This window comes from Brassica napus, chromosome C9, assembly GCF_020379485.1.
Source record: "Brassica napus cultivar Da-Ae chromosome C9, Da-Ae, whole genome shotgun sequence".
Taxonomy (NCBI): Eukaryota; Viridiplantae; Streptophyta; class Magnoliopsida; order Brassicales; family Brassicaceae; genus Brassica; species Brassica napus.
In genome coordinates, this window is record NC_063452.1 from 7878061 (window position 1) to 7901051 (window position 22991).

General features: G+C 36.2%; 5 protein-coding genes and 1 long non-coding RNA gene across 6 annotated transcripts; 4 read left to right on the forward strand and 2 right to left on the reverse strand.

Moving 5' to 3' along the window:
* Positions 1–3475: 3475 nt before the first annotated feature.
* LOC106410978 (myrosinase-like) lies at positions 3476–6319 on the forward strand. Its single transcript, XM_013851626.3, has 12 exons — positions 3476–3697; positions 3784–3844; positions 3927–3988; positions 4083–4158; positions 4254–4419; positions 4518–4773; positions 4871–4986; positions 5056–5276; positions 5412–5446; positions 5532–5646; positions 5758–5860; positions 5955–6319. The coding sequence occupies exons 1-12, from the start codon at positions 3527–3529 to the stop codon at positions 6205–6207; spliced, it is 1635 nt and encodes a 544-aa protein (XP_013707080.1). The 5' UTR covers positions 3476–3526; the 3' UTR covers positions 6208–6319.
* Positions 6320–7467: 1148 nt separating this feature from the next.
* LOC111210023 lies at positions 7468–10247 on the forward strand. The gene is made up of 2 exons (XR_002661421.2): positions 7468–9762; positions 9860–10247. It is a non-coding gene; the product is annotated as an uncharacterized LOC111210023 (long non-coding RNA).
* Positions 10248–13892: 3645 nt separating this feature from the next.
* On the forward strand, positions 13893–15370 carry BNACNNG22340D. Its single transcript, XM_013851014.3, has 2 exons — positions 13893–14048; positions 14265–15370. Exon 2 carries the CDS (start codon positions 14277–14279, stop codon positions 15084–15086), a length of 810 nt encoding a protein of 269 aa, XP_013706468.1. The 5' UTR covers positions 13893–14048; positions 14265–14276; the 3' UTR covers positions 15087–15370.
* LOC106410505 (protein SYM1) lies at positions 15321–16875 on the reverse strand. Its single transcript, XM_013851015.3, has 4 exons — positions 16342–16875; positions 16036–16264; positions 15740–15864; positions 15321–15600 (listed from the first exon to the last, which is right to left on the reverse strand). Exons 1-4 carry the CDS (start codon positions 16636–16638, stop codon positions 15511–15513), a joined length of 741 nt encoding a protein of 246 aa, XP_013706469.1. The 5' UTR covers positions 16639–16875; the 3' UTR covers positions 15321–15510.
* A 1619-nt stretch (positions 16876–18494) lies between these two features.
* LOC106410506 (uncharacterized protein At1g43920, Chloroplastic-like) lies at positions 18495–19858 on the forward strand. Its single transcript, XM_013851016.3, has 2 exons — positions 18495–19404; positions 19514–19858. The coding sequence occupies exons 1-2, from the start codon at positions 19150–19152 to the stop codon at positions 19799–19801; spliced, it is 543 nt and encodes a 180-aa protein (XP_013706470.2). The 5' UTR covers positions 18495–19149; the 3' UTR covers positions 19802–19858.
* A 117-nt stretch (positions 19859–19975) lies between these two features.
* On the reverse strand, positions 19976–21733 carry LOC106408914. Its single transcript, XM_013849597.2, has 2 exons — positions 21084–21733; positions 19976–21005 (listed from the first exon to the last, which is right to left on the reverse strand). Exons 1-2 carry the CDS (start codon positions 21702–21704, stop codon positions 20181–20183), a joined length of 1446 nt encoding a protein of 481 aa, XP_013705051.2. The 5' UTR covers positions 21705–21733; the 3' UTR covers positions 19976–20180.
* Positions 21734–22991: the final 1258 nt, after the last annotated feature.

Here is a 22991-nt window from a genome sequence, read left to right on the forward strand (position 1 = left end):
TGTAAGGAAAAGTTTAAAAAATCATAGGTCTATCCCAAGAGTAAGGCAAGAGTTGTACAAAAAAGCGTAGCGAACCATCAGGAGAAGTCTAATAACATATTAAGAATCTAATATATTACATAAATTAAGCAAATCTATTTCGAAAAATTCAAGCAAATAAAACAATCAAAACAAAGTCAAAATCAAAAGCTAACTTAGTTAGAATAAGCAAGTTTGAAAAAAACAAAGAAAGTGGTGTGACGGTTAAAACAGCTTATTTTTTATGGTCCACACTGTTAGAAATCAGTTGAAAAGAACCATTTTAGATTATTGTTTTTTTTTGTAGCAGCTTATTTTTTGTAGCAGCTTATTTTTTGTATCAGTTAAAACAGCTTATTTTAGATTATCTTAGATTATTGTAAATCGTATTTTGTCACAACTTTCCAACGGATCCCTATATTTCCACTAGATAACAATATAAATAATGAAAACAAGAAAAAATATAATATCTATTCCTAAGATTTTATTACTGGTTTTATTCTTTTAATACCTGGTAGCCTCTATTTTTTACTTTAAAAATAAAGTATTTTAAAAATAAAATAAAAAGGATTTTTTTCCTCCAATGGTTACATGTATTTTATACCCTAAAAAGAAACTATTCTAAAAAATATTTTTTTATTTTATTAATTTATGATACAATTTTTAACTTTCGAAATATGAATTTTTTATCCTTTTATTTTATAATAATGTACTACCACAATAACAATATTATTTTAAAACTAAAATTTTATTATAATACATAATTATAAAAAAAATGATGTACTAAACATTATATTTAAATGTGTAAATCATATTATATAATTTTATTCTTGTGTAAAACGAAAACATATTAAAATGAAAGATCATTTTGTAAAGAAAAAGTTTCATTATATTAATAGAATAAAGAAACAGTGTTACTCTATATTTGGTGTACTATTATTGATCTTTCTACATTTAACGATATAGCGCATCATTAGAATGATTTTTACTCTATATTAGGTGTTAAAAGAAAAAATAGATTAGAAAATAGGAGATGAGCTAACATTATTATATAATTAACCAAAATTATATCATTAACTTAATATTCTAAGCTAATCGGGTCATGTGACATGTGAGAATAACTGGAAAGTGAGAATTCAGTTTAATTTACGATGGCTAAAGTACTTTGGGATTCAACTGAAAATAGTAAATTATGGGTGCAACCAGAATCGTATGTTTATAGCCATCAACCAAAGTCTTTAATTTTTTTTTCCTTTGTGGGTCATTATGGTATATTAATGGTTCAAGAAAAATGTATATACTGAATCTGCATCGTAAAATAAATAAATGTACTAGAGTTTAATGGGTAGCTAAGAGATTAACATGTTTCAACATCAACATATGGTTACTAAAAATATATGACCATTCAATAAGATTAAATCTAATAACATTATTTTTAATGACAATTTCAAAATGTGTATTTGATAACAAAGATATTGTTCAGCGGCACAATAGTTGTTTGGTATCTTGATCAACTCAACAAAGTCTATCTCTTCTATGATTGGGATCAATCAACGATTTTCACAGGGTCACCTCTTCCTATGTTCGTAGAGGTGATGATCCGGCTCAGCTCTGAACGGAGTTGACAGATGCACATAACGAGATTTCATCAATGAGGATTGAGCATCAAGCGACATGCCAACAGTTGTAAACCATGAAAAGTATGTTTGCCATACATGTGGAGGGACTTGACAGCTACTCGAGCTCTAGAGATTATACATAAAAATATTAATATCATCATACAACAAACTTTGGAGGAGCAAGCTGACCTGGAACGAATAACGGATAAAGCGGTTCCAAAGACTAGTGTTGAGTTCTTCAACGACGTTGATTTGAAATAGTTTCTATATTATTATTTTGTTTTATAATTTCCATTAAAAAATTGTTTACAATTTTATAAGTTCCATTTTATTTATATCTGATTTTAAAATTTGTTTTGAATTATTACAATATATTAATTTAATTATTATTTTATTTTAATAAAGGTATACATTTATAAGTTAATTTTTTGTTAACTTAACAATTAATTAACATTAAATTAAAGGAAATCGTCTCTAATTCATTGTTAACTTAACAACAAATTAACATTGACTGTCGCAGTTAATTTGTTGCTAATTCAACAACAATAATAAACAACCACAATTTAAAGTGTTATATTGTAAGTCGAAGTTACGAAGATAGTTTTTTCGTAAAATTTATATCTAATTTAGGATGAATATATTTATGAAAAAATAACGATATATCATGGATCTTGCAGCTTAAAGACGAATTTATGACAATCTTTCAATAACTATGTGCATTTAATAATGAAACTACACTCCTTGTTATTAAGTTGTAAACCAGATGTCTTTTTAGATTTGTGCAGACTTAGACATCTTTAGACATCTTTAAGAAATACGAGATGGATTTTGGTTGAAGAAATACGAGATGGATTTTGGTTGAAGAAATGCTTGCCAGATTTTTTCTCATTGTTGGTCAGTGCACAAGATATATTCTCCCCGAGATGTATTCAAGAGATCAAGTTTTGAAATAATTCAGAAATGCTTACTCAATTAAGTAGTGATGGTTATCAATTTCTTGACGTACAACAACAACAAAGAGAACATGCTACTGAATAGATAACAACCATTGCTTCAGATATGTAGAAGAATTGTATTATTAGTTGATCTCAATGGTGATATATGCATGAGTAAGTGAACATTTTAATGTGTTTTTTTATTTTTTATGGTTGACAATAGTAGTGTAATCTCACAACATATTTTTTCTGATAGGTGTGGAATGATTTATGGCATTGTTTCCTTGTTGGCATGATATGTAAAAACAATACTTGCCTAAATTTTTTTTTTTTGAAACACATACTCTTCTAAATATATTACACTTTTAGCGTGGTTTCGATAGATTGTTGTTAGAAAATGTTTTTTTTTTTTAAAGATCTTAGGAAATCTATTTTTTTTTTTTTAAACTCTACCAAATCTCCTATCAAAATCCTTAAACTCCAAATAAATTTAGCTAAATTCCATCAAATCTAAAATCCTTAAAAAAATTCATATCCCTAATCAAATAAGCCCTTTAATATATTTGACGTATATTTAGTACCAAATGGTTATGTATTTAAAACATCCAACAGTTAATTCAACAAAATAAACTTAATTTACATCAATTTTTATCCCTTTCGTTCTTTGCTAAAATTTGATAATCTACTTACAAGTTTGTCATTTTACTCAGATAATAGTCCCTTGTTATTTACAAAACTAACTTTATGAAAATATAACGACCAATCACAATTCTGATACTGATTTAGCTAAAGTAACTGAGAGCCCACGGAATTCACCCCACCTAACCTCTCTTAAAATATCAAGATATTAAAGAAAAGAAAATGTATACGTGACTCTTCTTTACAAAGGCTATATAAACCCTAGACTGGCACAAGGTTCCATCCAACACAAACACATACATCTACTTATTAACCATGAAGCTTCATGGACTAGCCTTGATAGGTTATCTAATTGCTGTGGTGAGTTGCAAAGCTATTGAGGAATGCCAAGAGAACGAGCCATTCACATGTAGAAACACTGATCAGTTAAGCAGTAAAAATTTCCCAAAAGACTTCATATTCGGTGTTGCTTCTGCTGCTTACCAGGCATGTTACAAACCAACAATTTTTGACGTAGAAAACCATTTAAAATATTAAATCCAACGTTGCATGGTTGTTTCTTATTATTGTAGGTGGAAGGGGGCAGAGGACGTGGTCTTAACGTTTGGGATGGCTTCACTCACCGATACCCAGGTATATCATCTACATGGTACATATATATATACATATGTCCACAACTCTTATCATTCTTAGTAATGTATTTGTTTACTATCAGAGAAGGGAGGATCCGATCTTGGGAATGGAGACACTACTTGTGAGTCATACACGAGATGGCAGGTTAGTTCCTCACTGAGTCATAGACCAGATGGCAGGTTAATTCCTCATTTCCTCACTGTGTATAATGATATCCGAGTGCGTATGTAAACTGCAGAAAGATATAGACATCATAGACGAACTCAATGCTACTGGCTACAGATTCTCATTTGCCTGGTCAAGAATCATTCCAAGTATGAACACATAAACAATCTATTTATACAAAAATTTCTAGTAATTTGATTGTGATTGTTGGAAAATTAAATATATGACATGTATACATGAGCAGAAGGAAAGGTGAGTAGGGGAGTGAACAAAGGAGGTCTCGAATACTACCACAAACTCATAGATGGCCTCATCGCGAAGAATATAACCCCTTTTGTTACCCTCTTTCACTGGGACCTTCCTCAAACACTGCAAGACGAGTATGAAGGTTTCTTGAACCGCACCGTCATGTATGTCATTTGTGCCGCGTTCTTAGCATGGAAAATAATAAGAAAAACATATATATAATTGATCTCATGTTAATGATTTGATTCTATGCTTTTCACAGAGATGACTTTAGAGATTATGCGGATCTATGTTTCAAGGAATTTGGTGGAAAGGTGAAGAACTGGATCACGATCAACCAGCTGTACACAGTGCCTACGAGAGGCTATGCAATCGGAACAGATGCACCCGGTCGATGTTCTCCGGAGGTTGATGAGAAATGTTACGGCGGAAATTCTTCAACAGAACCTTATATAGTTGCACATAACCAGCTTCTTGCTCATGCTGCGGCGGTCGATGTTTACAGGACAAAATATAAGGTGAGAGAGTATATGGGTTTGTGAATATATAGGTGTAGTCTTACGTATATATATGACTATATCTAATCATATCATTATGGTATGCCGTGACCAACAGTTCCAAAAAGGGAAGATCGGACCAGTGATGATAACCAGATGGTTTCTTCCATTTGATAAGACTGACCAAGCCAGCAGAGATGCAGCTAATAGGATGAAAGAATTCTTCTTGGGATGGTAACGTATATGTATGTATATATCAACAAAAAATGAAATGATTTTCTTATACGTATGTTCATCGATCAGGTTCATGGAGCCGCTAACAAAGGGTAGATACCCAGACATCATGAGGGAAATTGTGGGTAGTCGGCTTCCCAATTTCACGGAAGCAGAAGCGGAACTCGTTGCGGGTTCATATGATTTTCTTGGTCTCAACTACTACACCACTCAGTACGCCCAGCCAAAACCTAACCCAGTTACATGGGCAAATCACACTGCCATGATGGACCCAGGCGCAAAGCTCACATGTACCACTCTGTTTCCTCTTATAGTTACAACCTTTCTATATATATATATATATATATATATATGTTTCTAACTCTTTTTAATTAAAGTATATACTTTGTGAGTGACCACCAATTATTTCATCCTTGGGTTTACAGATAACAATTCCCGTGGTGAAAATCTTGGTCCACTGGTATGTGCATGATCCTCCCCTGTTACTTCTCAATATTTTTTTCTTTCTTGTTTATGGGTATAATATGTATGCTTCCTTTTCTCAGTTCGTTAAAGACGAAAAAAACGGGAATGCCTATTACTACCCAAAAGGCATTTATTACGTTATGGACTACTTCAAAAACAAATACAATAACCCTTTGATCTATATCACTGAGAACGGTGACTACTACTCATCTCTTTTTCCATATTAAGTAAATGTGTGTTTCAAATAATGTACAGTTGAAAAAACAAAAATGTACAGTTGTTGATGTACCATGATGGTCTAATTAGGATTTAGTACTCCCGGTGAAGAAACCCGTGAGGAAGCTGTTGCTGATTCCAAGCGGATCGATTATCTCTGCAGTCATCTATGTTTTCTCCGCAAGGTCATCAGGTGAGTGGAAGCTACTTTATTTTTTTCTCTTTTGAATTTGATGTATGGTCATCATCATGCACAGGCTTTGAATTATGATTTTTTCTGTTTCCAGGGAGAAGGGTGTCAACATAAAAGGATACTTTGCATGGGCTCTTGGAGATAATTATGAATTCTGCAAAGGTTTTACCGTTAGATTCGGACTTAGTTACGTTAACTGGACAGACCTCAATGATAGAAATCTCAAAAAATCTGGCAAATGGTACCAAAGCTTTATTAACGGTACCACTAAGAACCCTGCCAAACAAGATTTCCGCCGCCCAAACCTCTCCCTCCGCAACCAGAAGAAGAACCTCGCAGATGCATGAAACACTTTATCCCACCTTCATGATCATCTTCATATCTCTACTACTTGCTTCATAGAAAAGGGGCTTATTGTACTAAATAAATATTCCAATAAAAGATGATCATTTTTACTAATGAATATTTTAGTTTGAGTTCAATCCCTTCTTACCGCTTCAGTTACGTTTTACTTTGGATGATTAGTGATGTAGAGTGAGCTACGATGACACTAGAATATTCTTTAGTCAGAGAATTCCTATGATGAATGTCTTATTTTAATCGTTGAAAACACCAAGGATTAAAGAACACCAATGTAGTGAAGATGGACGTTTAAGGGGAGAAGGAGGCTGAAGTGGAGGATGAGATTGAACTGAAAATGAAGGTTGCATGGGAGGTTCAAGAGGCAAAGGGTGATACAAAATGTTGTAGATCAAATGTTAGTAAACCCGCATGAAGCAAAATTACTGGCTCTCCCTCACGGTTTGCGATCTTTGAAGAAGATGAAGGAGAAGGAAATAGTTTGGCAGTACAAATAGACACAGATAGTTATTCAAATTTCCACTTAACTTGAAAGAGAAGAAGGGGAGACTGAACATGTGTCAGTCAGTCAAACGATGGAGGAAGAAATCCAAAAGGAGAAACACGAGGAGAAACAGCTTATCTCATATTTTCATCGAAATGTAAAAACAAAAAATTCAGATTGTTTTGATTCAAACACTGCAAATGCAAAGGATCTAGCTCCTAGCGTAGCAGGTAGAAGAAGAATCACCCAGAAGAAATAATCATGTCAGCTTTGTGTTGGGTTCCTCCTAGTGGGGAAACCCAATGGTGTGATTGTGGTGAAAATGAGAAGTTAATCTAGAGGATCAAAGTGACCACTTGAGAAATTCATCTTGAGCAAACTTTGATGCTCTAGGTAACACAATCACATATTTTAAGTTTGGGCCAATGATATTTATCCATGAGATGGTATTGGGCATTGGTGGGTTAGTGAGACAGGACTATATAACCTAATTTTGTGGTAAGCTAAGCAAAAAGAAAGCAAGAACTAAGAAAAGGAAGCACAAGAGAGAAAGGAGATAAAGAGGAAAGTCGTCTTGGTTTGTCAAGGCAGGGTTTGGAGGGTCAAACGGATCCTGATCTGGCTGATACTTTGTGGGAAGCTTCGTCATTCAGTTGGTTAGAGGTTCACCAAAGGGATTTGGATTTCAACGGTTGGATCTTCTGAGATATGGGTTTTAGTGAAGCTGGTTGTCAGTATTTTTCAGCAGTTCTGTCTTGAGTGTTTGGTAAATTTGACGGTGAGGTCTTCTCTGTTTTGAGCTGGGATTTGGCAGAGGTACTACTGGGTTGTTGCTGCTGGTCTTGAAGCTTTGTGTTGCTCTCTTGTGGTTGTGTTCTTGTGTTGGAGATAGCTTTTGTAGCTGAGTCTCTGTTCTGTTCAGGTTGTTGAACAGGGAGGACGTGGTTGTACTCACATACATTTATATAGTGGATTGTTGAGTGGACTACGGTCCCGTGGTTTTTTTCTTCTCACATCGAGTAGGTTTTCTACGTAAAAAGTGTTTGTCTCATTTAGTTATTGCTTATACTATATCCTGCTATCTTCGAAGTATTTTCCTCTCAGATTCTCACAAGGTCAGGGGGAACACGATAGTACATTCCGCTGCACTGTGTGTTTTAACCCCATCAAAGTGGTATCAGAGCTTTTGGTTTTAGAGCTTTGGGGTTGATAACTTCGGGTTATGGTTGCTTGTGAGAATGATGGAAAATACGAGCAGGGTGATAAGCTTGAATGGTGCTAAATATCATCTATGGAAGGGTAAGATGGAGGATTTTCTCTTTGTTAAAGAATTCCATTTTCAAGTCTTCGAGGAGAAGAAATCTGAGAAGAAGACGGATAAAGAGTGGAAGCTTCTGCATCGCCAAGTGTGTGGGTTGATAAGGCAGTGGGTAGATGATAATGTGTTGCATCATATTGAGACTGAGACGGATGCTCGTTCTTTGTGGAAGAAGCTGGAGCAGTTGTATGCAAGGAAGACCGGAAACAACAAGATGTACATGATCAAGAAGTTGATTGAGCTGAGGTATCAGGAGGAAACTCCGATGACGGGTCACTTGAATCGTTTTAGGGATTGCTCAACAAGCTGTCTGATATGGGCATCAAGTTTGATGATGAGATTCACGGTCTATGGCTTCTCGGTACTTTACTGGATTCTTGAGAGGTTTTTAGGATGTCTCTTTGTAACTCCGTGTCGGAAGGTGTTATTTCGATGGATTCAGTGAAGAACAGTGTTCTTAATGAGGAAGCAAGAAGACAGTCGAACGCTAGCAGTTCGTGTTCAGATGTCTTTGTTACTGAGTCAAGGGGGAGGAGTTCGAGTAGAGATCCCAGAGAGACAAGAACAGGAGCAGGAGAAAATCTAATAAATTTGCTAACATGGAGTGCTATTTCTGTCACAAGAAAGGGCACATGAAGAAGGATTGTTGGAAGTTGAAAAACAAGCAGCAAGGAAATCAAGAAGAAAAAGTGGATCGGGTGACTGTCACCGAAGATCAGTTTTTCATTCTTCTTGAGGGTGATGCCATTAATGTTGCATGCCAAAACACCAGTTGGGTGATTGATAGTGGAGCTACTACTCATGCAACATCACAGCGGGATTTGTTTTCTACCTATACTACGGGTAATTATGGTTCCGTGAAGATGGGAAATGATGCAATGGCTCAGGTTGCTGGCATTGGCGATATATGCTTGGAGACTAGTCTTGGGACTAGGTTGATGCTTAAGGATGTTAAGCATGTCCCTGATATTAGGATGAATCTGATATCAACGGGAAGGCTTGATGATGAGGGTTATTTCAGTTTGCACGGTGGTGGTAAATGGAAGCTCTCTCGCGGTGCTTTGATTGTGGCTCGAGGTGAGAAATCCTCATCCTTCTATTAGATGCAGGCTAAGGTCTCCAAAGACGCTGTTAATGCGGTGGAGAATGATGGTGCCATGGAGTTATGGCATAAGAGACTCGGTCACATGAGTGAGAAGGGAATGTCTGTGTTGTCTAAGAATGAGGTGATTCCAGGAATCTGTGGTTTGCACCTGCAGAAGTGATCGCATTGCTTTGCGGGAAAACAACACAAGGTGTCTTTCAAGTCTTATGCGCCTTCTAGGAAACCCGAGGTACTCGATTTGGTACATTCAGATGTGTGTGGTCCAATGAAGACAAGATCCATTTGCGGCGCATCATATTTTGTGACTTTCATTGATGATCATTCAAGGAAGTTGTGGTTATTTCCTATGAGGACGAAGGATCAGGTGCTGGGATATTTCAACCATTTTGTGGCGTTGGTAGAGAGACAAACGGGAAAGAAGCTGAAGTGTATCCGCAGTGATAATTGTGGAGAGTATTCTGGACCATTTGATGCTTATTGTAAAGAGCATGGAATAAGACATCAGTTCACGCCACCATGATGATCTAATTAGGATTTAGTACTCCCGGTGAAGAAACCCGTGAGAAAGCTGTTGCTGATTCCAAGCGGATCGATTATCTCTGCAGTCATCTATGTTTTCTCCGCAAGGTCATCAGGTGAGTGGAAGCTACTTTATTTTTTTCTCTTTTGAATTTGATGTATGGTCATCATCATGCACATGCTTTGAATTATGTTTTTTTTTTCTGTTTCCAGGGAGAAGGGTGTCAACATAAAAGGATACTTTGCATGGGCTCTTGGAGATAATTATGAATTCTGCAAAGGTTTTACCGTTAGATTCGGACTTAGTTACGTTAACTGGACAGACCTCAATGATAGAAATCTCAAAAAATCTGGCAAATGGTACCAAAGCTTTATTAACGGTACCACTAAGAACCCTGCCAAACAAGATTTCTGCCCCCCAAACCTCTCCTTCCAGAACCAGAAGAAGAAGCTCTCAGATGCATGAAACACTTTATCCCACCATCATGATCATCTTCATATCTCTACTACTTGCTTCATAGATAAGGGGCTTGTTGTACTAAATAAATATTCCAATAAAAGATGATCATTTTTACTAATGAATATTTTAGTTTAAGTTCAATCCCTTCTTACCGCTTCAGTTACGTTTTACTTTGGATGATTAGGTTTTACAAATTATAAAACTTGGCATGTCAGCTATTCATGTGAGATTTGTGAGATTTAGATAAGAGAGTCTATGTGTAAATGCGAGAACTATAGCAAGAATAGTACCATAAAGTACATAAGAGAATATCTCTACAAAAATGTGTGTTATTTACTAGTATTTTTAAAGTAAATTTATTGCATAGAAATCTTCACAGTATTCGATATCGACCTTAGATTCTGTCAGCATTTGCCTCCAAGAAAACCCTAGATTCTTCAATCGCGGCCTCCTCTGAGCTGAGCCTAAGTTCTGATACCAATTTGTTCAACTTAACGCTCAGATTGCGACCTAGATTTACTCGATTGCTAGAATATAAAGAACATGAAAGAAGACAGGGTTTGTTCACCAGGCGTTCAACTCCTTTTTCGAATGTGAGGAAGAGATATTCTCACCAGGGCTGGTTAGCCCAGCAATACACTATCTCAGCTCAAACTCGAGCCCCGATCAACAACTGATCACAATCTTCTTCTCCGATCTTATCTTCTCTCTCTCTCTGATTACAATCTCTCTATCTTTCCTATCAGCTAGAGATATAAAGTAAGTTCTAACGACTTATACAGCGTCTTTTTACAACACTCAACCTCCCCCCCCCCCCCCCCCCAATGCTAAAACACGTGCAACTTGACCAAGCTATAACCGGCTTAAATCACTTCTAATCTAACCGGTCAATCAAACCAGTTTACATACATTCATAATACACAGACTCGGATTCCTCTCATCCTGAGGTAAACCCACTCAGCTTCATATCTTGCGAACTTAGCAACTCAGTTCTCAGTCACCCTGAGAAACCTCAATTCTTCCCTCATCTTTCCCTCATATTTATGGGATTGTACTGCATAGCAATCTTCACAACATTGATGATATTCTCACTTACCAACTCATGAACAAAGTTGTACTTCACGTCCACATCATTTTTCCTCCGTGGAGCACTGCGTTTCTTGATAGTGCAATATCACTTTGAGAATCACAAAACACATCCACTTGGGTTGGTCTTAAGCAAAACCCAACTCGTTCATAAAACCCTTGAGCCATACTGCTTCCCGAGCTGTTTCACTCAATGCAATGTACCTCGGTTGTTGATAGTGCCACTACTTTCTGTAAACTCGACCTCCAGCTTACTAAATTCCCTCCAAACGTGAATACCATTCCTGTCGACCTCTTTTTATCCAAGTCTGCACCATATTCTTCATCACAGTACCAATAAAATGCCATTGCTTCTTGTGTTAAAGCATCACCTTGATATCATTTTCTTTCTCTACCTCTTCTTATTCTTTCAGATCATTGATTTTCTTGATACCGACGAAAACATAAATCACAGGTTACTCCACTTAAGTTACCTCCACCTATACAACCGGCACCACCATATACCACTGCATTAGTTTCTGCTACTGTCGTCATCCGTCATTCAATTGATATCATTTCATATTATCTTCCGTGTAGATCGTACTGTCCAATCTGGTTTGGAGGAAACGCTAGACGGGGTTCTGTCATTGCCGCCATTAACTGACACGCCAACGTCAGTGGTCATCCATTTCCTAACTTTCATCGAAATAGAACAAAAATAACGCACGCCCAGAATTTATGTTGCTTTCATATTGTCTTCCCCGTCTTCTTTATGTTTAACACTTTTAAGTTTTCTAAGTCTGGTCTATTATACATAGTTATATAGTATAGTTTAATATTATATACGATTTTTCAGATTTTAATTACATTATATTTTAAATTTGGGTTTATTAATTAGAGTTTACTGATTAGTCTTTAGGGTTTAGTATTTGAAAAATGAGGATGAAATTAGAAATAGGGTTAAAATAAGTTTTAGTATTTTACATTTTTATTTATTGTGTTCTATTCTATTATTATATATATATAGAATGGAAATGTAACACAATATACATTATGTTTGTTTTATTTATGTTCTATTCTTAGTGTAACCTAATATATTATATAACTATATTATTTTATTATGTTTTATTCTATTTGTTGATATCTATAGAGTGTTCTATTTTATTTTGAAATATAGTTTGTAATTTTCATATGTTTTAAAATCGTTTATTGTTTTTGAACATTGATAATTTCTACTAAAAAGTTAAAAATTTGTACTATCAAATCTTAATAGTATTTGTCTATATCAGATTCCTTTTTAAAAAAAAAAATCATTTTCTATTATTCAAAAATTTGTAGTATATTATTCATAGAGATTTTTAATACAGTTGTGTTCTTATTATGGCCTAACATTTCTAAAAAAAATCACCATTCACAAGAAGTAATTTTTCTTTCTCATTCTCTGCCTTTTTTTGTAGAGAAATAAAGAACAAAATTATTCCTTGTTAAATATGGAGTGGAACAACCATTCTTTTTTGTTCCTGCAATTTTATTCCTCGACGATTTTTTCTTATTTGTTCCTCTTGTTTTCAGAAAGGTCACCAGTCGGAGCCGTTATGTATTTATCAACGTCATCAGCTATTTTCACTTTTACTGTCTACTAGGTGTTTTCCTACACCAAGTACAGAAATAAAATTTTAAAGTTTAAATTATATTTAAAGATAAGATTTTATTAATTTTTAGATTTTATTATTTGCTTACAATTTAATTTTAACTTTTAATATAAATTTATGTAATAATTAAGACAAAATCATTTATATTTATATTTAATAATATATTTTTATATTTAAAATTATATTCTTGAAAAGATAGTTTTATCATTTATTTTGATTAAAATATATATAAATAAAATTTTATAAAATTAACTTAAAATTCTGTTAGGTATATAATTATCAAAACGTAAAACTAAATAATATTTTTTTTTAAATAAATATTAAAAAGAAACTAACAGTATCCAGATAAAAATATTACAATTTTTAAATAAAAAACTCCATAAAATTTTGAAGAATTTTTTTAGTTATAAAAATTAGATATTTATAAAAAATAGAATTAAATAATATTTTGAAAATTATAAACTATTATTATATTTTAATTTCTACTATTATATTATTTATTGTTATATTAATGATGATATATGATGTTATATTAATGATGATATATGAGTTATTACCGTATTTAAAAATTTTTGCCAAAAATATAAAGAAACTCAAATATAAATCTATCTAAGAGGAATGTGCATATCACAATTAGATCAATGTCATGTCATATTTTATACTAAACCATGTCATTATTATATTTTTCAAAACTACACATGACAAATCACTTTTTAAATAATGGATAAAGGATTTTCTACATACAAAGTTATAACCAGATAAAAAAAGATGTTAAATGTTACTTCTAATTAAATCATGTCAAAATCATAGATATATTTTTTATTTCCTATCCAAAATTGGCTACTCTCAGCAAATTAACCCTTCTTCATACGTCAATAAAATCATTTAGGCAAAAAAAAAAAACTTTGAAGCCTCGGTTTTTTTTTTAGAGGAGCAAGTGGGTCAGTGGTCGCACCACCTCTGCTGCCATCTCACCAAGCGGAGTTCGAACCCTGCAACTGCCTCTATCAAGAGGAACTACTAGGCCATTGTGCCACAGAGAAAAAAAAAATGAAGCCTCGGTTTGGTCTAACTATTTCACGTACGAACGAAAAGATGAATCCACACAATAAAAAAAAAAAAAAGAAAAAAAGGCGAACTCGATAAAATAACAAAGAAAAAAACAAAAATCCCTTTAGGGCAGGAAGAGAAGAAGTACTTCTGCAAGAATCAATCGCTTCTACTGGTTCGTACTCAACCCTAATCTCCATCGATCTCCGATCATCATCCTTGTCTATCTTCTCTTTTTGATTGATTCTGACTCTTTTCTTCGAGAAGCTTCACGCTTTCTACTCTCCGAACCTCTCAATTTCAATCGATTACGCTCACAACGTAATCGGATTCTTGATGAATTCGCTTGATTTCACTTTCTTACTTGAGTAAAGCTAAACAATTGTTTCAGGTGTCGAAGAAGATGGGGTCAGAATCAGATCAGTGCTCTTCCAGATTCAATACCTCGGAGGTCAAATCTCTCATTTACCAGAAAATCGGACACTCGAGAGCTAATAGTTACTTCCACCAGCTTGGTAAGTTCCTCACCTCCAGGATAAGCAAGTCTGAGTTCGACAAGCTTTGTATCAAGACCATCGGTAGAGAACACGTCCCTCTTCACAATCGTTTGCTACGTTCCATTCTCAAGAACGCAACCGTTGCTAACTCTCCACCACCAAGATTTCTCAAGAAATCTGATTCTGCATTCCCTCGAAAGTGCAGGTCGAGGAAGTTTAGAGACCGGCCGAGTCCGCTCGGTCCGCTCGGGAAGCCTCAGAGCATCACCACGACTAATGACGAGTCCATCTCGAAGGCACAGAGACTTCCAATGGAAGAAGGAGAAGAGGTTGAACAGAGTGTACAGAGCAGAAAAAGCCCCTTGACCGCGCCGCTCGGTGTTTCAATCACCGGAGGAAGACAGTTTGTTTGCAGAAAGGGTGAGACTTGTCAAAACAGCGGCGAGCTTCCTGATACAGTGACCTTGAAGACTAGGTTAGAGAAGAAACTGGAGATGGAAGGGGTAACGTTGTCAATGGACTCTGCTAATGTTTTGAATAGTGGGTTGGATGCGTTTATCACAAGGCTGATAAAGCCCTGTTTGAGTTTGGTCGGACAAAAACGAGTTTCGATGTCGGATTTGCGCGCTGCAATGGAGTTGAATCCAAGGGTTCTTGGAGAGGATTGGCCTATACATCTAGAGAAAATCTGTTCTCGTGCTTCTGATGAGGAGTAAAAAGTTGTAGGAAAAAAAAAGGCTATTTTCGACATTTGAAACTGTTAATGATATTTGATTGATCGATTCTTTTCCTGGAATTTGGGTGGGAATTTGCCAGTAGAGCCTTCTTGAGGAAGCTTTGAAGGAGGCTTCAGGTTGTACAATAGTTTATATATAATAGATATATAGTTTAAATCACCATTTGTTTAGAAGGATATCTTTACTTTCTTTTTCTGTATTTCTTCCTCCTTGTGTCTCTCAATGTAATAAATTTTCAATTAAAGAAAAAGAAACTTTTAACATCCAAGTCCCTCGATAGACTCTTGTCTTATTTGCAGGAAGTCACATTTCATTGAAGAAGAACGTAATTCAGACAAGTAAGAGGAAACAAAACTCATTGCTTCATGAAAAACATGTCTTTGTAGAAGACCTTTCAAGTGTTTCAGCTTAAAATAGCGTCTGGCTTTTTACGGTTTCCCATGTAAGTCATGTAGATTGTCCACAAATAGGAAAACGCGTTGCTTACAAGAGGCTGCAAGATTAAGAAAAACAAGAGCAAAATTGAGTGAGAAACCAATCTTTTCAGTTTTGTCCTAAGATAAGCAGCAAAAGTCATCTGAGTTTTGTCTTGCACCGCATGTCTAAAACGAGGTGGGGGGTATGAATGTTACCTGTAAATGAACGGGGAAGAACTTGAATGTTATAAAATCACATATAGGCCAATACATGACACAGTTTCGCATCGCAGGGAGAAAGTCCCTTTTCAATCTGGCAACTATATCAGAACCGCCTTCACCTGAACAAACATACAAACAGAAAGTAAAAATAGCTTACAACATGATCTAGTGTTGTAATCAAAACTACTGATATAAACTGAAACTCTCCGCCACTAATTTCTATGGAATCTCTGGATTCTCTTAGCTAATGGAAATAACCAATCAATATGAACACATAGAAGGAAGCTTACCTTGTAGTAACGCATTCAATGAGAAGAAAGTCACCATCATAACAGGCCCGTAGATTATATTCCCCATGGCCATTTTCTTAAACGTTGTGATGAAATCCTGTCTGGGCAAGAGTCTCGACATAAAATTGAACCAACAGTGAAGTGTTGGACCCAAGACACATAGACCATATCCACCCATCCTTGCTGTTCTCACTAAGTCATAAGAGTCTGAAGACTTTTTCGCAATGGTCTGATAAAATACCACAATTCACATTAAAACATGTAAGAAATTAAATAAAACGATTTTAAGAATGTTTTTCTGCTTACCTGAGAAGACAAATCGGCGGCAATGTAGATAAGGGAAGACGTGACGCTTTTGGTGAGAACTGGGCGTGACTTCACCATACCAAGATACCATCCCACGAAGCCAACAGACGAGGAGGAAGGAGGAGGAGGTGGGAGCCCGGTTTGCTTTCCTCTCCCAAGAAACTGAGGCCTCGATTGCAGTCGCCTAAGGTTCAAAAGAGCAAGGCTGGTTTTACCAAAAGGATCTTCCGCCGCCGCGTTCCGCCTTATGAGCCGTGCGGCGTCGTTGGTGACTTTTCTGAACAATGCCCGGCTCATTTTGCTCCGGCTGCGTTAGTTTCCGAGATTTTGGATTATAGCAAAAGGTCACAAACAACTCTCCACCCACCCACCATGGCTGTTCATTTACCGTCGGTTTACTTAAACCGTATTTGGAGCCTATATTCCATAGGCTTAAATATGCCATGAACTATAAGTCAAAAGAGGGGAAAAAAAAAAACAGTGAGAAGGTGCGTGAGAAAGTGAGCAGCAAGTTCGGATTCATACAAAATGAATGACATGATCAAATCTATTATTTATGTGGTTTAAATATGATAAAAATTCTGGTTGATTATAGACTCTTTCAAAAAGTAAGAACAAAAGTACATTCGATACGTGATCTTATTGCCAATCAAAATGGCATATAGATTAATAATAGAATTATTATTTTTTTAAAAAAAATTAAAATAATTGAAAAAAAAAAATAATGACACTCATTTTAATGACGCTAACGTCACTAACTAAATCCTAAATCTTAAATTCTAAACCCTAAACTTTAAATCTAAACCTAAATCCTAAATTCTAAACTCAAACTCTAAACCCTATATCTTAAACCCAAATCCTAAACCATAAACTCACACCGTAAACTTTAAACTCAAACCCTATACCTTAAACTCAAACCCTAGATCCTAAACCCAAACCTAGACTCTAAAAACAAATCTTAAACCCTAAAGAAACAACATAAACATTAACCCAAACCTTTAGGATATAGGATTTGGGTTCAGGGTTTACGATTTGAGTTTAGGGTGTAGGGATTAGGTTTTGATATATAGTTTGAGTTTAGAGTCTACGATTTGGGTTTAGGATATAAGGTTTGGGTTTAGGGTTTACGGTTTGGGTTTAGGGTTTAGGATTTGGGTTTAGGATATAGGGTTTGGGTTTAGAGTTTACGGTTTGGGTTTAGGGTTTAGGATTTGGGTTTAAGATTTAGGGTTTAATTAGTGACGTTAGCATCATTAAAATTGGCGTTATTATTTTTTTTCAATTATTTCAGATTTTTTAAAATAAAATTAATCTATTTTATTATTAATCTAGGTGGTATTTTGATTGGTAATAAGAAAAGATGTGAATTTAAAGGTTCACCCTAGGGGTCAAAAAGTAATACTCTCTCCGTTTTTTAATATAAGTCGTTTTATAATTATGCCATAGATTAAGAAATCATTAATTTTTTTATATTTTCTAAACAAAAACATTATTAATTATTTACCTAACCACAAATCAACCAATAATAAAATAGAATGTATATTATCATTGGTCATATAACATTAGGTGTTAATAAATTTTACATAAAAAACCGAAAACGTCATATAATTTGAAACATAAAAATTCCTGTAAAACGACTTATATAAAAAACGGAGGGAGTAGTAAATCCGTTTTATTTGTAGTTAAGTCAGAAACTCATCAAATCTCAATAAATGTATATCAAGCAGAATAAATGGTGATTTAATATGATTACGAGCTACACTCATTTACTTACAAAAGTTATACTTTCCCCCACATACAAATGAGTCAAATGACTGATGTTATGGTTTTTTTTTTTTTGTGTACGAAAGATTGATATTCTATGTTTAGTTAATGAATCTAAATTTAGAAGTAAAACATAAACTAAAATGTAAGAATATAAATGGTTGAATTTTATTGAAAATCAGATAAAAGTTTTATATTTACCGATTCTCAATAAAATTCAACCATTTATATTTTCATTTTAGTTTATGTTTTACTTTTATCATAAAACTTTGGGAGCATGTGGATGAAGATTCCTCAGATTTTCAGCAAACAGCTTTGTCATATATTTACTGTTTAACTTGCAGACTTGCAGTACTCATCGACAATGTAGTTGTATTGTGTTCTGGTTTAGTCTACACCAATTCGTAATCATATACATAAGAGAAATCGGCCAAAAAAACAGTGAACTTTGAGGGAATTGCCAAAAGAAACCTAGACATATGGGCTAGCCAATAAAATCCTGAACTTTTGTTGACTTTTCGGGTTTATTAAGAAACTTACGATTGACTGACCAGATAAACACACCGTTAACCGAGTTAACTGTTAATTAAGCGGACGTTAACTTTTGGTGTTAAAGTATACGACGTCGTTTCATCACTTTGTTTGATTAAAGACAAACGACGTCGTTTATATAGCTGTGTTATTAAAAATATGTGTTTCCAACGGCTCGAACTCGTGTCCTCGGGTTTAATGGTAGGGGTTTTTGCCACTGAGCTAGTGGACTTTGCAATGGATATACGAACACAATTTCTTTTATTCTTCGAATCCGAGTTAAAGACAAATTAATGAAACGACGCGTTTTACATTAACTTTTTTTATTAAAAAGATGGGGTTCCATCGACTCGAACTCTTGCACTCGGGTTTAATGGTAGGGGTTTTTGCCACTGAGCTAGTGGACTTTGCAATGGATATACGAACACAGTTTCTTTTATTCTCTTTGAATCCGAGTTAAATGAATCAAAAAGAAACGACGGCGTTTTCTCGTCCGATTGGTATAAACCCTAAATGGGCGAAATCATAAATCCAGTTCGCGATTCAAGCTCGATTCTCTTCGATTTCGTCCTTAAGAATCTCGATTCTCATCTCTCCTTCTTCGAGTATCGCATGATGAGTTCGGGTTGTGAGGATTCGTCTGTGAATACGATGGGAATTCGTGGTATCCCGAAGCAATGCGGCTGTGGTCGAAGAACTGGGATATACACATCAAAAACGAAGGTCAATCCAGGAAGAACTTTCTTTAGATGCCCAACGTTTCAAAATGTAAGTGTTTAATTTGATTGTGTTTAAGAAAAGAACATAAGATTCAATGGCTAGGTAGTCAGTGAGAAATTGTTTGAATATAAAGATTGTGTTCATGATTTGTGTCTAGGATCACTTGTATAAATGGGTAGATGAAGCTGTCTACGAAGAGGTTCAAGATGCATTGCCAAAAGTTGAATGCTTTGCATCAGATGTTATGAAAATTAAAATGGAGATCGAAAGCATGAAAACCGTGGAGGAAGACTTGAAAGAAGATGTCAGGAAGGCGAGCAATGAACTTAAGAAGCTGAATGTGATCATGAAAGTGGGTTTTTCGGTGGTTTGTTTAGGCGTTGTGATATGTCTTGTGTTGATCATGTTTGACAAAGCAGATGGGTTGTCTATGAATAGCTACTAGAAGACTGTTTATGTAAGGCTATGTTTATGTAAGAATCATGGTTCATGTAAGGCTATGTTTTAAGACAATGTTTCAGTAATGTTTATGTTTTACTTCTTGATTGTTTATAGAAGGACAAATGAACACACCAATGAACAGACCATCAAGATAAACAACATGATGAAAACACAAAGATAATAACCAACACTATCTTCATTGAGAGTTTCAAATTAAAACAGCAGGAAGAGAAGAAAGAAAAAGGTAGTTCTTGTTCCAAAAGCATTCAGACAGAGACATCATCATAAACAACAGACAACGAAAGCATTCAGACAGTGACCATCATAAACAACACACAAGCATCTAAAAAAACCATCTTCCCCACGATGCTGTCTGTGATGCTTCAGCTTGTGAGGATTGACCTTCTGAAGATTGAGGAACTTCCCATGGTGATGCTTGAGCTTGTGAGGATTGATTTTTTGAGGTTTGAGCTTCTGAGGATTGAGCTTGTGACTCGCCAAAGTGTAGTCCCTGCAAAACTGTAGGTTTCACGCCACTTAGAGGTTGTGTAGAAAGGAGCAACAAATTCAGAGGGTTTTCTTCCCACGCCAAGGATGACCTTGGCAGCATGGATGCATGGAATACCATTCATTTGCCAGCTTCGACATGCACAAGTCTCATTCTCCAAATTCACCACATATGACTGGTCTCTATCTTCCACCTCAGTCTCTAGCCCAATTGCCCAACGCAGACTACATTCTTTTGACTTCTTCTCAACCCTGTCTAACTCTTTATGTGTCTTCGGGGTGAACCTAGTCTTCCTGTCCTTAGCCATCTTAGACCTATTGTAGTTCCTAGTCATACATTGGCGCCTTATCTCCTCTAACATGTCTAGCAGAGGTTTCTTCCTAGGCTCCCTGATGGTCTTGTTGAAGGACTCACACAAGTTGTTCAGATTATCATTGCAGTAGGAGCCTATCTTGAAGAAAGCTCTAGACCAAGTCTCTGGCTTTGTCTTTATCAGAGATGCATGTGCGCCAGGATCATAGTTCTTAAGCTCGTCCATGTTGTAGTTGAACATACCAGGAGTGTAGCTCCTTGCAATGAACCAGAAGAACCTCTGTAACCTTAGATCTTTTCCACCTTTCCTCCAGTTCTCGTAGATATGGCGACAACACTGTCTATGCTCAGCTTCTGGAAGGAGGGTATGAACTGCCTTCACTAATCCCTACAAGATCAGAAAAAAAAAAGAAATCAGAAACAAGAATCAAACATTCATTGAGTATCATGAAAGCAAAGTGTTTACCTTTTGTTTGTCAGACATTATAACAAAGCCGTTCCCATTTTCCAATCCCAAATCCAAGGCCAAACGCTTCACAAACCAATCCCAGTTTGTATCATTCTCTATCTCCACTACAGCCCAAGCAATAGGGACAATCCTATTGTCTCCATCTCTTCCAACCGCAGCCAACAACTGTCCCTTGATGTCCCATTTCAAAAAGTCTCCATCTAAGCCAATAACAGGCCTACAAGTCTTCTTCCATGCTTCCTTTTGTGCTTGGAAACACATGTAGAGTCTGTAGAACCGCTGCTTGCTTCCAACCGTGGCTCCTGGTATGGTCTCAATTTCCATGGTTGATCCAGGATTGCTCCTCAATATCTCTGCTTGGTAATCCCAGATTTTATCAAAATGCTCCTCATGGGTCTTCCTCCTTTCTTTCATCACCTTCGTCTTGGCCTTAATGCATGAGTTTTCTAAAACTTCCATCTTATACTCCCTCAATATCTCAGCCTGTATCTCCTTTGCCGTGAGCTTAGGATTCAGCCTTAACCTCTCAGCAAATAGACTTGCAATTGCTGACCTCTTAAGTATCTTGGAAAACCCTGTCCTCTCACACTTATGGTCATTGACGTATGTCTTTACCATCAACTTCTGTTTCCTCCTATCATACGAACAATAACCATCCAGGGACAAGGAGCCTCATCATCTCTCATCTCAGCGGCACATTTTGCACCCATCTTCAAGCTACTGGATCTGTAGTACTTGATGTTGTATCTGGTTTTCAGGGTATACCTCAGACAAGCATGTTTGAAGTCCTCAGCATCTGAAAATGTCTTGCCTAGCTGAAGGAGCTCCTCTGGATCAGTGTCTTCTCTGTAAGCTTGCGCAGGTCTCATCTCCTCTTCATTCTCATCATCTGAAGACAGAGGATCAGGGATTTTATCATCATCCCATGCATCATCATCGCCTTCGTCTTCATCAACCTCACAGTCATCATTTTTTGCTTTATCACCAAAATAAAGACTCAAATCTGTACAGCCAACTTCCTCAATGCCAGCAATACCGTTCTCATCTTCCCTACCATCATCACCTATATCCCCAAATTCCTCAATCTGGAGAAATTCTTCTCTGTCATCACCATCATCACCTAGACTCCTCTCCGAGTTTACCTTCTGCTTCTTCGATTGTCTAGGAGACACAGGCGACCCGCCATATGAAGTTCCCCGCCTTATCTTCTTCGCAACTGTTGATGCCAACATCTCAGTCTCTGGCCATTCTTCTCTGTCATCACCAGAAGGAGCCACATTTACCTTCTGCTTCTTCGAAACTCTAGGAGACAGAGTTGAACCACGCCTCGTGGCCTTCACCGGAGATGGCGACCCATATGAAGTTCCCCTCCTCGTGGTCTTCTCCGGAGATGACGCAGGCGACCCATATGAAGTTCCCCGCCTTGTCTTCGACGCCTTCGACACCTCTGTAGATGCCAACATCGATATCCCTTCAACGCTTTTACGAATCCTCGATCTCTCCGGCGATGACAAACTCACAGAAGCATCGCGTTCTCCACCTTTTTTCGACTCTTGAACCGCTTCGTCACTCCCGTAATCGAAATTCCTCATCGCTCTGAAAATCATTACCTCCCTTCCATTCCTTGTGAACTTCGTATTTACCATCTCCTCACCATTACAAGAGAAATCCCCAAATCGATTTGAGAAATTAGGGTTACGTTCAAACACGGGTTTCATTTTGTTTGATTGAAATTAAACACATCTTTTGATCAATAAAAATAAACATGTGTGATAATCTTCCGAAAAGTCCACTAGCTCAGTGGCAAAACCCCCTTAGGACCACGAGTGCACGGGTTCGAGTCCAGGCAACAACAATTTTAATTAAGCAAAACGACGTCGTCTTGAGATTTTGTGTTTAACAAAA

What these genes read in the sequence shown, in the direction of transcription:
- BNACNNG22340D (XM_013851014.3), top strand. Translation starts at nt 14,277, where the DNA reads ATGGGGTCAGAATCAGATCAGTGCTCTTCCAGATTCAATACCTCGGAG.
- LOC106410506 (XM_013851016.3), top strand. Translation starts at nt 19,150, where the DNA reads ATGGGCGAAATCATAAATCCAGTTCGCGATTCAAGCTCGATTCTCTTC. An exon ending in GATGCCCAACGTTTCAAAAT is followed by an intron (nt 19,405 to 19,513) that starts GTAAGTGTTTAA and finishes ATTTGTGTCTAG; the next exon opens with GATCACTTGTATAAATGGGT.
- LOC106408914 (XM_013849597.2), bottom strand. Translation starts at nt 21,704, where the DNA reads ATGGTAAAGACATACGTCAATGACCATAAGTGTGAGAGGACAGGGTTT. An exon ending in TAATGTCTGACAAACAAAAG is followed by an intron (nt 21,006 to 21,083) that starts GTAAACACTTTG and finishes CTGATCTTGTAG; the next exon opens with GGATTAGTGAAGGCAGTTCA.
- LOC106410505 (XM_013851015.3), bottom strand. Translation starts at nt 16,638, where the DNA reads ATGAGCCGGGCATTGTTCAGAAAAGTCACCAACGACGCCGCACGGCTC. An exon ending in ATTGAATGCGTTACTACAAG is followed by an intron (nt 15,865 to 16,035) that starts GTAAGCTTCCTT and finishes ATGTTTGTTCAG; the next exon opens with GTGAAGGCGGTTCTGATATA. An exon ending in TCTTCCCCGTTCATTTACAG is followed by an intron (nt 15,601 to 15,739) that starts GTAACATTCATA and finishes TTAATCTTGCAG; the next exon opens with CCTCTTGTAAGCAACGCGTT.
- LOC106410978 (XM_013851626.3), top strand. Translation starts at nt 3,527, where the DNA reads ATGAAGCTTCATGGACTAGCCTTGATAGGTTATCTAATTGCTGTGGTG. An exon ending in CTGGTCAAGAATCATTCCAA is followed by an intron (nt 4,159 to 4,253) that starts GTATGAACACAT and finishes ATACATGAGCAG; the next exon opens with AAGGAAAGGTGAGTAGGGGA. An exon ending in CCCAGGCGCAAAGCTCACAT is followed by an intron (nt 5,277 to 5,411) that starts GTACCACTCTGT and finishes TTGGGTTTACAG; the next exon opens with ATAACAATTCCCGTGGTGAA.